General features: G+C 36.0%; 2 protein-coding genes across 3 annotated transcripts in view; one reads left to right on the forward strand and one right to left on the reverse strand.

The window, feature by feature from the left end:
* The window catches only part of spata6 (spermatogenesis associated 6), a 20,742-nt gene extending 13,818 nt beyond the window's left edge, over window positions 1–6,924 (forward strand). Inside the window, exons 11-13 of the mRNA XM_073819391.1 lie at window positions 3,955–4,051; window positions 4,810–4,904; window positions 6,418–6,924. Of these exons, the coding sequence (XP_073675492.1) occupies window positions 3,955–4,051; window positions 4,810–4,904; window positions 6,418–6,601 (376 nt within the window). The 3' untranslated portion in view covers window positions 6,602–6,924. The remainder of the gene's footprint in view (window positions 1–3,954; window positions 4,052–4,809; window positions 4,905–6,417) is intronic.
* On the reverse strand, window positions 6,605–16,748 carry dnttip2 (deoxynucleotidyltransferase, terminal, interacting protein 2). Of its 2 annotated transcripts, none has more exons than XM_073819389.1 (7): window positions 16,663–16,748; window positions 11,194–13,364; window positions 9,553–9,691; window positions 9,340–9,435; window positions 7,424–7,588; window positions 7,150–7,259; window positions 6,605–7,011 (listed from the first exon to the last, which is right to left on the reverse strand). In XM_073819389.1, the coding sequence occupies exons 1-7, from the start codon at window positions 16,735–16,737 to the stop codon at window positions 6,903–6,905; spliced, it is 2,865 nt and encodes a 954-aa protein (XP_073675490.1). In that variant the 5' UTR covers window positions 16,738–16,748; the 3' UTR covers window positions 6,605–6,902. The 2 variants fall into 2 exon arrangements, with proteins under 2 accessions (XP_073675490.1, XP_073675491.1); XM_073819390.1 differs by having other exon boundaries at window positions 11,194–13,361; window positions 16,663–16,738.
* Window positions 16,749–16,804: the final 56 nt, after the last annotated feature.

Consider the following 16,804-nt stretch of genomic DNA (forward strand, 5'->3'; position numbering starts at 1 on the left):
CGGAGGCAAAAGACTCCCTGCCTACCCTTCACCTCTGTCTGTCCGGACAGTGTCCCCTTTTCTACCATCTTATACAATGGACCAACTAAATTGTCATCCTTCTGCAAACGTACAACGTCTGAGGGTACTTTATAGCCCAAAGGGTTCTCAGGGACAGGCTCCCTTTCACTCACCCCTGCATGTCGCAACTTCTCATACCTCCTCTGACTCCTGGACTTCCGGGTCTTTCCTGGCTTGGTTTCTAGGTCTACCTCAAAAAAAGGTAAGGCTCCGAGTAATCCTACCTCCTCCTCACTACTCTTAGCCATGGCCCGGGTCACAGCCACATTACAAGCCTGCAAAGGAAGAAGATCAAACAAAACGGGCAGATCTTGACCCAACACCATCGGGTACGGCAACTCAGATGAAAGACCCACTTCCAACAGATAAGTCTGTCCCTGCACCTCCAGATAGACATTAGCTGTAGGGTAGAGCCTTTCATCGCCATGGACACATTTAATCGCTACGGGGGATGCATGATCCCACAAATGAGCTGGAACCAATTCAGCTTTAACCAATGTTTGCATACTCCCAGTGTCTACTAAAGCACTTACTTCCTGTCCATTCAAACACACCATTACATGATGCAAGGCCACATTTGCTGTATCAGTAGAATCACTGGGTCTAGGCACCCCGCATAAATTTGCATGAGTGGAAGGTCTATTAGGGCACCTAGGCTTAGTATGTCCCTCCTGTCCACACTGATAGCACACAATAACCTTGGTGTTAGCTCCCACATTCCCACTAATAAGACCACCACTATCACCCACAAACTTACCTCCCCCTATACTTGTCTTCGGGGGTGACACAGGTCTCTTTCCATGTCTTTTAGGGTCTTTGAAGGCTTTCCATTGGTTATAAGACCATGGCTGACCTCGTCGTCGTGCTGCAACAAACACGTCGGCCAGCTCTGCAGCCTTGGCTGCTGAATCCGGATTATGCTCCTTGACCCATGTTTGGAGTTCTGGAGCAAGCACACGAAGATATTGCTCCATGATAATCACCTCCGCAACTTCCTCCTTACTCCGGTTCTGTGGCTGAACCCATTTGTTAAAAGTATCCTTGAGGCGCACATAGAGCTCCTTTGGGGTCTCATCAGCTCCTACATCGGTGGATCGAAACCTCAAACGATAGGTCTCTGGATTAATATCATATTTTTTTAAAACTGCAGCTTTCACACTATCATAAACAAGGGATTCATTAAGGTCCATGTTCACATAAGCACTACGAGCTTTGCCAGTAAGCAGCGGCACTAACCTCACAGCCCAATCCATTCTTGGCCATCGGCACGCAGTGGCAATCCGCTCAAAAGTGGTAAGGAAATGCTCCACATCATCATCTTCATTAAGAGGGTGCAGACGTGGCTCTGCCATAGCCCTTGCCTGTTCTACCGCTTGACTAACAACTGACGGTGACTCCCGAGCATCTGCCTGATCGCTCTCTTGATTCGAAGGGGTATACTGGAGACCGGAAGGATGAACAGAAGTGGGTGTTGTCCTTGTATGTACTTCCTGCTGAAGAAGCGTGAACTGATGTTGCAGCACTTTCCATCTATTCTCCTGCCGCACTGCCTCCTGGTCAAGTCGTTTATCTCTTTCTTGCTGCATCTTCATATGGGTGCTGAACATGTCCCTTAAATCCTCTACTGTAACATTCTGTGAGGCGCTTGAAGCTGCCAGGTCCTCAGCCTCAATTCCCCCTGTGGCTGTCACCACCTTTTCGTCACCTTTCATGACTTTCTTCGGTCCCATATTGACCAGTGCAAAAAGGAGGAGGAAAAAAAAAATTGCTCTCTGCTGCCCCCTACTGGCACATCCCACCGCTGCCACCAATTGTGGTAGATGTGACCAGCAAAAGGGAAAAAAAATCACAGAGGCAGCGGACTACTGCAAATGCTTAAGGATTTATTTTCTCCATGTACGATTACAACGAAATCTTACTAACATTACTCAGAGAAAATGAATCAAAAATATAAAGAAAAATTACAAATAACAAAACTTTACAATAAACTGGGCCACTGTATTTGCCTCTTAAAATACAGAGGTCTAAGAACCACAGGACCTGCTCTCACAAAGAACAACACATTCACTACAGAGATAGCCAACAAACTTATATATTGGTGACCAGCACCAATTAACAACATAAAGGGGAAACACATACACATAATGGCCATTAAACTACTAAACAAATGTGAAAACATCAAATATACACAAACAAATAACACTTCAAATAACATATAACAATAATAATTTTACTTCCTAATTTTACTTCTTATAAGTACACATAAAATAAGAGAAACGGTCCTTGGAGTCCCCCTCAGCAGAAACTTGAATAGTTGTGGCTGAATCATTGGATGGAACTGTATATATACGTCCGAAGTTTCCGGTCGAACCCCTTTTGGCGGTACACCAACTTGCGAGACTCGGGCATACCAAACAAACAAAGAAATGGTAAGATTAAATAAACTACTCGTTAAAGAGTGTGCGCACTTAACTCCAAACGAAAGTTTAAATAAAGTTTATGAAACCAAAATAATGTTATTGTGTGTTCTTTACTGTAACCAAATTTAATTAAATGCATAAACAAACAAACCTGACCGAGCCTCTGCAGACATCCATGACACATGTGACACTGAAAACTGAAGTAATGGCTGATTTAAAAATTCAGCTTTGCATCACAGGAATAAATTATATTTTAAAATATATTCGTATAGAACACCGTTATTTTAAACTTTAATAATATTTCACAAAATATTAAAGTAAAATATCAAGTAAATGCAGCCTTAAAAAAAACATGACAAAACAAACTGATCCCAATTTTTGAGCGGATTTATTTGTATGTATGTATGTGTGTGTGTGTGTGTGTGTGTGTGTGTGTGTATTCTATTATATTATATTATATGTTTATATATATATATATATTACATTGTGTATATATCATTTTTTTTATGAAAATTGTAAATAATACAGTTTTTTACAAACGCTAGGACACATTTCTCAATACTTAGGTCACTTTTGCAAAACTCACACAAAATGCATTCAGTGACTACATCTCCAAAATTTCATGAATTATTTTCTCACTCAGACACAACAACTGCCAAAAATCTTTGTACGCACAGGACATTTTGCACATGCTTACATACTGTTTTCAAAACTGTTAAACTTATGTTCAAAACAATAACATAATGCAAAACTGAATAAGACAGCAAAATTCAACAGCAATATTTTATTGAAACATATTTCAAATCTCAAAATGCAGTAGATTAGCATTACTATTGTATCTGTATCAGTGGATGGTGTGTATACAAATTCTTGTATTTTGGAATTACTTAGTGCAAAAAAAATAAGAATAAATAAACAACATAAAATATTGACGAATTCTGCATCATATCTGATTCATTCCAGTAACATATAAACAGTTATAAACAATATATATTGCAATTATAAACAGAGATGTGTCCTTGTTTTACACAAGAAAACACTGTGTAATGCTAAATGTTGTTAGTGTTTTTTAGGTCATTGTTTTGTGGGTGACAAAGTGTGTTTGTCGGCTGTCAACCTTTGCTAGTGTTCTGGAAGAATGAGTTTATTTGAGACCTGAATAAAGTGTTTTGGTAGTTTTAGCGCATTTTGAATGTGAAATGAACTGCTTTGCCAAGCTGAAAGTCGGTTAGGAGAATTGTGTGAAGAGTTTTGCAAAAGTGACCTAAGTATTGAGAAATGTGTCCTAGCGTCTGTAAAAAACTGTAATACAGTAAATCTTAAGTTTGTGCAAATTCATTCATTTGTCACCTCTAACCAGTCCTTTGTAATTAATTTTCTGGTGACATTCCAAGACGTTGTTGCTCATTTTTGTGTAAAGACGTTGGTCCCTTTGATTTGTATTTTCAGTCCTGTTGTTTTCCATGTCCTTCAGGTTCCAGAGTTCATCCAGTCCTTCGCAGTCGGAGGAGATCCACAAACGAGTGCAGAGAATCCTAAACATCCACGGACCCCGCTGCAAGCTTTCGTTTGTACGTCTCGCCTGAGATCGCGACTGCATGTAATGCTGTCGTTCTATGTGCACGTTAATCCATGCAAAAGCATTCTCCAAAACACTCATTACGGCACATGTCAGTGTTTCAAACGTCCTCCATTGATTCTGTCAGGCGCTCTGTATTCTTCACATCCATTGTGTCAGGATGTGCCGCCACTGTCTTCCAGGAAGTGAACGAGGTAATCACCTTACGCTCATTCTCTCTGTTCGCTTGAATCGTGGGCCGCTTAAACGCATCACCGCCCACGCCGCGTTTCGCTGGAACACCCTGACGTGAAAGAAAAGCGAAAGAGTTCTAATTACTCTAAAGCTTCCCCAAATCCTCCCTTAGAGGAAAAAAAGAAGCGCACGTTCACTGGGAGGGAGGTCTGCGGGCTGATGGCTGTCGTTACAGCCTCATCTTTTACAGATAGAGAAGAGATGCCACAGTGGCACAGTTGGGTGCCAAAGCGCTGCGTGGCTGAAGCCCAGCTCAAGAAGGGAAATGTGTAATCCACTCCAGAGTTAAAAAGAGAGATGGACTGGGATTTATTTTTAACAGTTTTAATCAAGCAGTTCAAAGGATCTGCTTTTATGAGACTTTCACTTTTCACTGCATTAGCAGATTTTGAAAAAAAAATTAATTAGTTTGGGATATTCTCATTTCACCATATTATAATTAAACATTGGTTTATTGCATTATTTAGTGATAATAATTTGAATATTTTCTTGACTAAAGTGTGTGTGTGTTGTCAGGATGAAGAGAGTGAGGAGGAGGAGGGGGTCAGAAAGAGTTCACGTGTTTCCACTCACCATGACTCAGTGATTGACAGCCGGCTGCCGCAGGACAGGTAAACATAGCTTCATGTTCCCCTGTTTTGATTTTCTTCTGCTTACCAAGCCTGCATTTTTTTGATCCAAAATCCAGCAAAAGCTGTAATATTTTGAACTATTATGAAATAGTAAAAATATTTAAAATAACTGCTTTCTATTTGAATATATTTTCAAATGTAATTTATTCCTGTGATCAAAGCTACATTTTAAGCATCATTACTCCAGTCTTCAGTGTCACACGATTCTTCAGAAATCATTCTAATATGCCGATTTGCTGTTTAAGAAACATTTGTTATTATTATTATCAGTATTTAAAACAGTTGAGTAAATTTTTTTTTTCAGGATTCTTTGATGAAAAGGAAGATCCAAAGATCAGCATTTTGTAACTTTTTTTTAATTAATTAGTTATAATTTAATTAATACTTTTTATTTACCATGGATGCTTTAAATTCATCAAAAATGATAAAGACATTTCTAATGTTACAGTGTTCTAATGTTACAATGTAAAGATTTCTATATCAGATAAATGCTGTTCTTCGGAACTTTCTATTCATCGAAGAAACCTGAAAAAAATCTACTCATCTATTATTATTATTATTATTATTATTTTGTTAAAAGCAGCTGTTTTTTTAGCAGCAAATCAGGATCATGTGATCAGTAATGATGCTAAAAAATTTGATTCGAAATCACAGAAAAAAAAAACTTTTAAAATATTTTCAAATAGAACACGGTTATTTGAAATAGTACAAATATTTTTTACAATTTTACTGTTTTTGCTGTGCTTTTGATTAAATAAATGCAGGCTTGGTGAGCAGAAGAGACCTGTTAAAAAAAAAAAAAATAAAGTTCTTACTGTCCAAAAACTTTTGACTTGTAGAGTATGTGTGAGAATATATATGTACATACGTTCATGGGTCAAAGACGAAAAAGGTTTATGCATGAAAACAATAAGTGTAATACTGCTTTAAAGTGTTGTTTTTCTAAAAAAAAAAAAAAAAAAAAAAAATCTTAAAATGAATATCATACATTTTCCCTAATTTACAGAAGACACCCACTAAAATGTCATTGTGTAACACTCTTGTCAGGCATATTTACAACAAAAATTAATTTATGACATTAAAAGACAAGTTACTTTAACCCCAAATACTAATTAGTTGTGATTTTGGTTTTTTTTTTTTTACATTTGCATATTAAAATTTGCACAATAAAATGTAATATGTTCCCTTATTAAACTTCTATGAAACTTTAAAAGTAGACACTTTACTTACATTTAATGTGCTTTTTATGGACATAATCACTTTTGTAAGTATATATATATGCGTATACACACAGATGTGTATATATCAGGAAAAAGATCTATATAGACATAGCTATAAATATATATATATTTGTGACCTACAGAAAAATAATTTAATGATTTCTAGTTTGCTTTGATACACACATACGTGTATCTATGATCTTGCGATGGACTATACAGTTCTAAATTTTAATCTGGTATTCCATAAACATTGTATCCTGTCCATACTGCAGGCATATTCCTGGAGAACCATCTGTTCATTCAGACAGTGGAACATTCTGGACTAACAGAGTGTCAGCGTACACAGGAAAGCCCCACAGAGCTGTGTTTGAGGACAGTTTGAGCACAATCTACAAGAACCTCTACAGAAATGCATCACAGACAGGACACAGTGGACAAAGCACCTCAACACAATGACCATAGAGAAATTCAATCATTTAATGTGTTTGCATGTCTGGTAAATCAAATCAGGTGGTAGAAGCTTGACATTTTTTTTTATAAACTTCCATAATGGTAACAGCATTTGAACGCAATCAATCTATTTAAGAAAGTATAAAATTTTCTCTGTACAAGTTGCTTATTTTAACATTCAATGCAAATAATTGTAACACTTAAGCCTTTTCAATAACCCTTTGAAATTATATAGTTGCCTTATATTTACAAAGGCTAAACAATTCCTGTTCATGAAAGACAGAAAAAACAGATTTGCCTTAAGAAATTATTTATTCATTTTCTTTTTATGGGAAGTGTGATGCTTTTTCTTCATCTTGCCAGCAGCCTGTGCTGCTTTTTCTGCCATGATCTCTTGATATTTCCTTTTGTTAAAGCTGAAAAGAGGTGTTTGAAACATGACAATTAATTTAAAATAATAGTGAGAACAATCAATAATAAAAGCTCATTGTCATGAATACAAAAACATTTATCACAGTTTACTCCATATAAAGCTAATCAGATAGTTTTCTTACTTTCTAAACTCTGCATCAGCAAGCAGCTCCTCCACAATGGTCCTTTTCCTTTCTTTCTTAGGGATTCTTGAACTATAAAAGTCTTCTGGGCTGTCAACCACTGTACCAACCTGAAACAAAAAGAACAAAACTTTACTCAAAAGAATAGAACAATATGCCATTGTCTGCTTTAACCATGTACGCCTATGGTTAATTGCAACGTCAGTATTTTGTCTTCGGAACAATGGCTTTTTGAAGGAAAAAGTCTGTTGCTGATAAAGACTCCTCAACCAACCTGAAAGTACTTGGGAAATCCTTCTCTGTCGTTCTTCTTGTAGAAGTGCTTTGGGTCCATAGCTCCACGCATCTTAAGTGCCTTCAGGTCATTTTTGAGCTCTTCTGTTAACTCAGGAGCTCTCATGTTGAACCAGCCATCACCAGTTGTTTTTTCTCTTTCAGCCTGTGTACAAAAAACATCAGACAAATGAGTTTTGCTTATACAGCCCTGATGTAAATCAAAAGCATGAGTAGGCATGTGACATCAAATTTTAATGTTTCGACAATTGCTATAGCTTTTATCACAGTATACAGTATTATCACAAAAAACTGAACATTTCATGCAATACGCAAAAAACGTAAAGTAAGCAAATGTTTCAAACAGATAAAAGTGCAATAAAATTATAAAGAACAATAGGTAACAATGAGCATGTTACAGAAGTTATTTTTTTGTTTAAAAAAAAAAAATGTTAGCTTGGGTTTATTAATACAGTTACAACTTCTGATTTTTACAGTGTTATTAAATGTGGAAATGACCTAAGATTAATAAATGAACTACTGTTAACTAATGGAGCTTTAAGGCAAGACACTGCAGGTGAATAGGGGAAAAAAACAAATTGTTATCTTACTTATCCAGTTGATTGATTACATTAATTGCAAACATCTTTTGTATTACAAGTTTTCTAAAATGTTAGGTTTAAATATGCAAATTAGGTATTATTTAATGAAATATGCATACATTTCTAGTACAAAAATCTAAACACTGGATAAAGTCAGTTTCTAAATTTGTGTTTAATTTTTTTTTAGACATTAGTCAAATGTTTTTACAGAGGGAATTTTGGGTATCTAATTTTGTCACTCTAAAATTCAAAAAAATACTTTTCCTTTGGGGGGGGGATAAAATGTATAAAATCAAGCAAATTATATACGAACAAATCCCTCTGTAAAAATCTTCAGGATATAGACGGGGAAAAAAATGTAAAGTTTGGTGTGTGTAAATGCTACTGAAGTGGACATTTAAGGCTCAGTGTAGAAGAAAAAACTCAAAACTATGGATTGTAATTGAAATCTATTGACAAATAGATACTGCTATAAAAGAAACACTTAGGCCCGGTTTCACAGACAAGGCTTAAGCCTAGTCCTAGACTAAAATGTATGTCTGAGCTGTTTGAACTGAAAGAAACTTGCACTGACTGATCTTAAAATATATCGGTGTCTTTGTTTTGTCTCAAGATGCACACCAGTAATGTTTTTTTTCTAAGCATGTTTATAAAAATTACTTAAATATCCTAATTGAACTATCTGCTAATCCTGGCTTAGTCTAAGCCCTGTCTGTGAAACCGGGCCTCAGTGTCTGGATGTTTTCTTTCTACTAATCTGAGAAAAAAAAAACACTATGAAAAACCAAATAGCCCAAAATAAAACTTGAAAGGTGCATGAAAAAACACTGTTTTTGCCTGCAGTATCTCCTCTTAATAGAAAGTGCGACTGAACAATAAAGAATCATTTTCAAACAATATCTAGGGCATGTTGTAGTCCAGGTTAAAATGTAAAAAACTTTGACAAATAGCCTATTAATTAATACACTAATACTTCTAGATTAAGTATGCATTTGGCACTGTGTACGTTGAAAACATTTATATAACAGTTATATGTTTTTTGTTTCATGGAAACCATGATTTTTTTTTTTAAATAGAACTCTTTTGTAGTATTATAAATGTCTTTATTTTCACTTCTGATCAATTTAATACATCCTTGCTCAATAAAAGTATTAAAATCTTTTTTTTTTTTTTAAATCATACTGTCCTCAAACTTTGAAATGATAGTGTAAGTTTACAAGATGAAATGAATAAACGATAAAAACTGTAAAACAGCTTTCCCTTCAAGGAGACAACGCATAACACCATGCATTTCTTTATAAACTGGTGTTCTTACCTTGCGCTTGAGTTTAGTAGCATGCTTTGATTCATTGTACGGCGGCACAGCATCTTTCTTCTCAAAATCCGGAACGATAACACTCTTCTTCAGCAACTACACAATGAATACAACATTTTTTATGCTCTTTAGCTTCACTAAGCATTAATAGCTGTACAAAATGCTTTGAAACTTGGAACGTTTCATCCAGAATAATAAATGATTACCACTTACCACATCTGGAGTGTTCAAGTCCTTTTGGGTTTTTGAACATTCGGAAAGATTCTTTGGCTTGTTGGCATCAAAACTGATGTACAAACCACCAAGTTCCTTCATTTTCAGACCTGTGTCAATGGCACTAGATAGTTGTATCCTGAGCAAGGAAAAAAAAAAACAGTTTGACATTTTCAGATTAAATATACACAGCAGTTCAACTGGTTTTACTGTTTTTTAAGACATTTTCAATGCTCATCAAGGCTGCATCTATTTGATCAAAAATACAAAAAAAAAAAAAAACTAATATTGTAAAAATATTATTTCTATTTAAAATAACAGTTTTCTATGTGAATATTTTAAAATGTAATTTATTCCTGTGATACAAAGCTGAATTTTCAGCATCATTACTCCAGTCTTCAGTGTCACACGATCCTTCAGAAATCATTCTAATATGCTGATTTACTATCAATATTAAAAAACAAACAGTTAATATTTTGTTGGAACCTTTGATTTTTCTTCCCATGATTCTTTAACAAATAAAGAACAGCGTTTATCTAAAATAGAAATATTTTGTAACAATATGAACTACCATTTAAATGTTTAGGGTCGGTACATTTTTCTTTTTTATAAGAAATTAATACTTTTACTCACCAAAGATGGTAAAAATTGCTAAAGTGATTTAAATTAAAGCAAGAAAATTAAGAAATTATTTATTTTTTGAATAAATGCTGTTGTTTTTAACCTTTTATTCATCAAGAATCATGAAAAAAAAAAATCACAGGTTCCAAAAAACAAGCAGCACAACTGTTTCCAACATTGATAACTGTAATTAATCAGCATATTAGATTAATTTTTGAAGAATCATGTGACACTGAAAACTGAAGTAGAGTCTATGTAATACATTATGTAAATTAAGTTCTGTAAAATAACTTTTCTATGCAAATATATTTTAAAATATAATTTATTCCTATGATCAGTTTTCAATGTCACATGATCCTTCAGAAATCATTTTAATATGCTAATTTATTATCAATGTTAAAAAACAGCTGTGCTGCTTAATTTGTTGGAATCTGGATTCTTTAATAAACAAAAAGTTTGAAAAGAACAGTGTTTATTTACAGAAACCTTCTGTAACAATATAAACTAACATTTAAAAATGTGTGGTCAGTAAATTTTTATACCTTCTTTTTTGAAAGAAATTACTTTTATTCAGCAAGGATGTGTAAAATTAATAAGTGATAGCAAAGACTTTCTATTTTGAATAAATGTTCTTTTTAACATTTTATTCATCAAAGAACCAAAAAAATTAAGCAGCACAACTGTTTCCAACATTGATAATAAAAGTAATAAATCAGCACATTAGAATGATTTCTAAAGGATCATGCGACACTGAAGACTGGAGGAATGGCTGATGAAAATTCAGCTTTTCACCACAGGAATAAACTATATTTTAAAATAGAAAACCATTATTTTAAACTGTAATAATATTTCACAATATTACCGTTTTCTGTATTTTTATACAGAAAACGGTAATATGCAGCATTGATGAGTATAAGAGAATGCTTTGCCATTTAAAAGTTTAGGTTTTTGTTTTCAGTGTATATTTAAAAGGTTTTCCTCATTTAAAAATCAATACAATAGCAGAAAAAAAAAACTTACTGAGGCAACTTTCTGGGAGCGAACAGCACTTGTGAATCTTCATCATCATCATCATCTTTTTCCTCATCAACAAAATCCTCCTCATCCACTTCCTCGTTTTGCTTGGCATCAGCATAATAATGTCTCTCAGTCAAAATTCCAGGTGTAGTGTCTATAGCAAACAGTCCATAATCTGCTTCGTCTGGCAATTCTTTTCTATCATGGCACACCACATGGTCTTCACTCTGCACATCTTCAGCTTTCTGTGAACAACCTTCCTCCTCTGTATTCAGATCTTCATCAGCACTGTCTTCGTCCTCACTGCTGTCAAGTAAGCTGATCATTTTTCTCTGGGGAGAAGGTTTCTTAGATGTTTCCTCTGTGGCAGTCAAATATGCTTGAGTGTGTGAGCTTGTAGAAGGGCCTTCAAGGTCATCTAACGTTACGGTGTCATCTTCAATTGTCTTAACTTCCTCATAAACAATCACACTTTTCTCACACTGAACCTTGTTCTCATGCTCCTCAACCACAGTTGGTACAGAATCTTCTAGGGTGATTTCTACCACATCCTGGTTAACAGGCTCAGCACAAGTCTGATTCTCAATGGCTTCCTCAACCACAGCTGGTTCCAAATCTTCTGCCACAGCTTCTACTGTATCCTCCTTCACAGGCTCAGAACACGTTTGATCTTCAACTACATGGCTTGTCTCCATAACCTCTGGCTCATCATTTTCCATGGTAACTTCTCCAGGCTCTTCAGCCACAGGTTTTGCACTGTCCTCCACCGACTCGACGTCTTGGATGCTGCTTTGAGGTTTCTGCATCTCAATGAGCTCATCCTGATCAAAAACTACAGTGGTATCTTCAGCTCTCTCCTCAATCATGGTGCACTCTTGAGCTTCACTGGTGTCCATGGTCACAGTACTGTCCAGTTGTTCCACTGTGTCTTCAGCTTTATCTCCAATTTCATCCCTTTCATGATGAGGTTCAAGCTCCACACCCTGTTCCTCAGGCATGGCAGAAGTTGTAATGGTGTCATCTAGATCAGAAGTCAATTTTGCATTACTTCTTGTCCTGGTTACAGAAACCACACAGGTACTAGAAGCAGACCCAGTTCGACTACTACAAGGAGTCCCTCTTCCTCTTCCTCTTCGAGGGCTCCCCTGAGAGGCACAGACATCAGTACCTACTAATTCTGAATCAGATTCGCCAACCAGAATGTCAGGTTTAGGCTTGCGCCTGGTGGATCTCCACAGACTCGTGCTGGGACCTCCACAGGTACTACTAGCAGACCCAGTTCGACTACTACAAGGAGTCCCTCTTCCTCTTCGAGGGCTTGGGCTCCCCTGAGAGGCACAGACATCAGTAGCTACTGATTCTGAATCAGATTCGCCAACCAGAGTGTCAGCTTTGGGTTGGCGCCTGGTGGATCTCCACGGACTCATGCTGGGACCTGATTTGCATCCATCAGAGTCATTTTTGTCGTCAACTTCTGTTTTGGGCCTACGGCCTCTCTTCTTGGACATTGGAGAAGAAGGAGTGTCTGTGGTTTCCTCCAAGTTCAAAGGAATCGGCTCGACCGGTTTTACCTTCTGGTTACGAGAAGTTCTGCGAACCACGGAACTACGAAGGCCAGAAACGCATGACTCTGGTTCAGATGAGTCTGGTTCTGTGGAGGGAACAGCAGGCTTCCGATGGCTCCTTGTTGTCTGACGAGTGTCCATAGCAAAACCGTGGGATTTGGACCCTGAGGGATCATCATCGTGGTCCTTTGTGGCAGCCGCTGAAGTCAGAACACGTTTTCTCAGGCTGCGTGGAGCACTGCGAGAATTGGTTGCGGACACCTCAGACAAGGAGGATTCAGCTTCGGATGCCTCATCCTGCACAGCGGGCTTCTCTCTGACTGCAGTCCTCCGTCTGGTTCTAGTTTTCGCCTGCACATCAGAAACTACAGAGCAGCATGACTCGGACTCGGACACATCAGCTTCATGAGTAGAGCTAGATTGCTTTTTGTCAGCAAGGTGACGTGTGGATCTTCTAGTATTTCGCTTGGGTGGACTAGCAACTGAGGAAGAGGCAGTACTGTCATCCTTCAGCTCACCCTGCTGGGAGTCGTCCGCAAGTTCGGACTGGGACTGGTTTTCCTCCATTACCGTTGTGCGTCGTGTTCTTCTGGTCGAAGGAGTAGGCTGCTGTGAGAACAAGAACATTTGGTTCAGATTATTTGAGGAATTCTTATTTGAATAATGTTGTAGACATTTGAGTTGATATTTACTAAAAGATAGATACTAATCATACATGACTAAGGGTGGGAGAAAAAAATCGATTCTCCGATGCATCGCGATTCTCTCTTCAACGATTCTGAATCGATTCCTAATATTTCAGAATCGATCCTGAGCTTGTTTTTTTTCCCCCGCATATGGCACGTGTGCGCGCTAGAGACTCTGCCGGCTTTAATGCACAGAATTTGCACTGTGAGACTCGTGCGCACTGCTTGACATTGTGTGCTTCCACCCGCCGTGTTTTACTTAAGTTATGCTTTCATTTCTGCCGTCTGGAATGCAGTACAATTAGATGCAATGACAGACTTTCGCGTTCGCTTTGTGTTTGTTCGTCCTAAAATTCGATTGCAGATGCGGTTAAATGCACTTGCGTTTTCGAATAGTTTTAAACGAAATTGTACATACAGTCAGTTATGTTTTCAGAGCAGGACAAACATCTGATATATCGAAATAGATCTGTGCATCAGTGGCGTTCCGTCCATATAAGCTGCTAATGCTCCGTATACCCAGGCTGTCAGAGAGAATGCGTTCACATGTTCATTAATATAAACATGCCTATAAGTTGATCCCTTATTTGAGATAGAATCTTCCGGGCAAGCAGATTCTCCGCATCTTTCTCGACTCCTCAGAATTGATGCGCATTATTTTTGCTATCATGCGCTGTTGCTGCCAGATCCTGATTGCCGAAAATCATATTGTGTTTGATGCACAACTTACTTGACTAAATCAAATGAAAAAAAAACACACAAAAAAAAAAACAAACATCCTAACTGTATATTATCATAATTTCTCAACAATTCAAAATGTGGAAGTCCACTGAAAAAAATAGCCTATATAAAATGTCTATAATTTCTTAAAATAATAATAAACAGGAAAAAAAGAGGAAATATTAAAATATGATTTCGTCTCTGATTTTATTGGTTTCTAAATAATCTAAAGATATAATTATTTTTGGTATTACTGGTGGTTTTAGCATTGAGCTTACTTGGTAAAAAAAAAAAAAAAGTCACTGTTCGCCACTGCTGTGCATTAGTTTGTTAAAGCTGCCTGTCTATGATCACATCAGTAATAAAAAAACAGCAGTAATGCTGAGGAAAAAAGAAAAACTATTGTCTGTAAACTTTTAGATACCTAAAGAACACTTATTTTAAATAAGTAATTGTTTTAAAAAGTACTTTGCTTATATAATTTAAAAAATAAAGTAAAATTGGCACAAAATAAATTTGATATAAAACATATATGAAAATGTAGCCATGTGCTGTACTATTGAAAACTGAGAATGTGAGCATCATGATATTTAGTTAATAATGAAAACAGTAATTAAATTAAATTGAATCTTGAAACCAGTGAAGATTGACACACCTACTTTTACAGAGATTTCAACTAAACAAAAAGCTTAGAAACTGCAATTTTACATGTTTTTAAAATTGTAAAGTTGTATTTGCACAGCAGAAGAATTAATTGGGGAAAAAATGTAGTTCAAGAATCGTTTTGGAATCGGATCGTGACTCCCAGAATCGGAATCGGATCGGATCGTGAAGTGCCTGAAGATTCCCACCCCTATACACGACCAATCAAAAGTTTGGCTTTCACTAATTCAATCGTTATTTATACATTTATATTTATACAACGAAATGAAACCTATCATGACAGCAATAAAAGTGATGGATTCAACATTGATAATTTAAAGGTTGCATGAGGTTTTATTAACTATATAAACTACACTACCAGTCAAAAGTTTTTGAACAGTAAGATTTAGAATGTTTTTTAAAGAAGTCTCTTCTGCTCACCAAGCTTGCATTTATTTCATCCAAAGTACAGCAAAATAATGTTGTGAAATATGTTTACTATTTAAAATAACTCTTTTCTATTTGAATATATTTTTTCCTGTGATCAAACTTAAATTTTCAGCATCATTACTCCAGTCTTCAGTGTCACATCCTTCAGAAATCATTCTTATATGCTGATTTGCTGTTCAAGAAGCATTTATTATTATTATTATTATTATTATTATCAATATTTAAATTGGAGTATGTTTTGTATAGAAAAATACAAAGATCAGCATTTATCTAAAATGAAACACCTTTGTGACATTACACACTATACCATTCAAAAGCTTGGAGTCAGTATAATTATTTATTTATTGGTTTTTGGAAAAGAAATTATAGAAATTAATTTTATTTAGCAAAGATGCTTTAAATTGATCAAAAGTGATGATAAACAACATTTATATAAAAAAAAAAAAAAAAAAAAAAAAAAAGCTGAACTTTCTATTTTTCAAAGAAACCTGAAAACTACTCAACTGTTTTCAACAACAATGTTTTCAATGTTTTTTAACAACAGCAAATCAGAATATTAGAATGATTTCTGAAGGATCATGTGACTGGAGTAATGATGCTAAAAATTCACATTTGAAATCATAGGAATAAAATAAATGTTTAAATATATTCAAACAGAAAACATTTATTTTAAATGATAAAAATATTTCAAAATTTTACAGTTTTTGCTCTACTTCGAATCAAATAAATGCAGGCTTGGTGAGCAGAAGAGACTTCTTTAAAAACATTAAAATTCTTGACTGGTAGTTCATAAACTATATATAATTATTTATATTATCGCATCAAATCTGGGTTGTAATGTTGTCTTTCCCACCGAGACTACAATACTTTGACATTTAATAAACAGAGTTTTACTTGTTATAGAATTAATGTTTGAAACCTAATTACGTGAATACCACCACGTGGTCTGTCAGAAAGAGTGAAATTACTTAAAAGTCACCTATAACATACGGTTACTTTAAAGAAAACTAATACAATTCTCAAGTACAAATACATATGTGACCCTGGACCACAAAACCAGTCATAAGTAGCACGGGTATATTTGTAGCAATAGCCAACAATACATTGTATGGGTCACAATTATCGATTTGTCGTGTCAGTCTGACTGTCTTGTTTGGTTCCATAACAACGGTTTACATTTTTTCGAGGAAGAATGCAAAACAGACGACATAAAAACACAAACGGAAATCATTATCTAATTGAATATGACCGTTATTTGTTAGTCCAACAGGTTTCCCACATTTACTCGGCCACGTATGAACACATGCGGCGACTTTTTTGCGTGAAAGTACATACAACACTGCACTTACAAACACATACTGACGCCTGCAGAGAACACATAGACTAAACCACGTAAATATCCTACATACCGTGGCTCCAGAGCTTTCATCGCTAGTATTTTTCACAGGGGAGCCCACGCGTGTTCCTCTCCTGGTGGCCACCATCTTGCCGCTATGATAACGCTAGATGCTCTTCCGGTTGGGAGACGCGTTCTCTGACTGCGCAGGCGCA

Source organism: Garra rufa, chromosome 15 (assembly GCF_049309525.1).
Source record: "Garra rufa chromosome 15, GarRuf1.0, whole genome shotgun sequence".
NCBI lineage: Eukaryota > Metazoa > Chordata > Actinopteri > Cypriniformes > Cyprinidae > Garra > Garra rufa.

Coding starts and splice junctions, on each gene's coding strand:
- dnttip2 (XM_073819389.1), bottom strand. CDS start 16,737: ATGGTGGCCACCAGGAGAGGAACACGCGTGGGCTCCCCTGTGAAAAAT. Junction 7,589..9,339: donor CTACTAAACTCAAGCGCAAG/GTAAGAACACCA, acceptor TTTTGTACACAG/GCTGAAAGAGAAAAAACAAC. Junction 7,012..7,149: donor GCTGATGCAGAGTTTAGAAA/GTAAGAAAACTA, acceptor ACCTCTTTTCAG/CTTTAACAAAAGGAAATATC.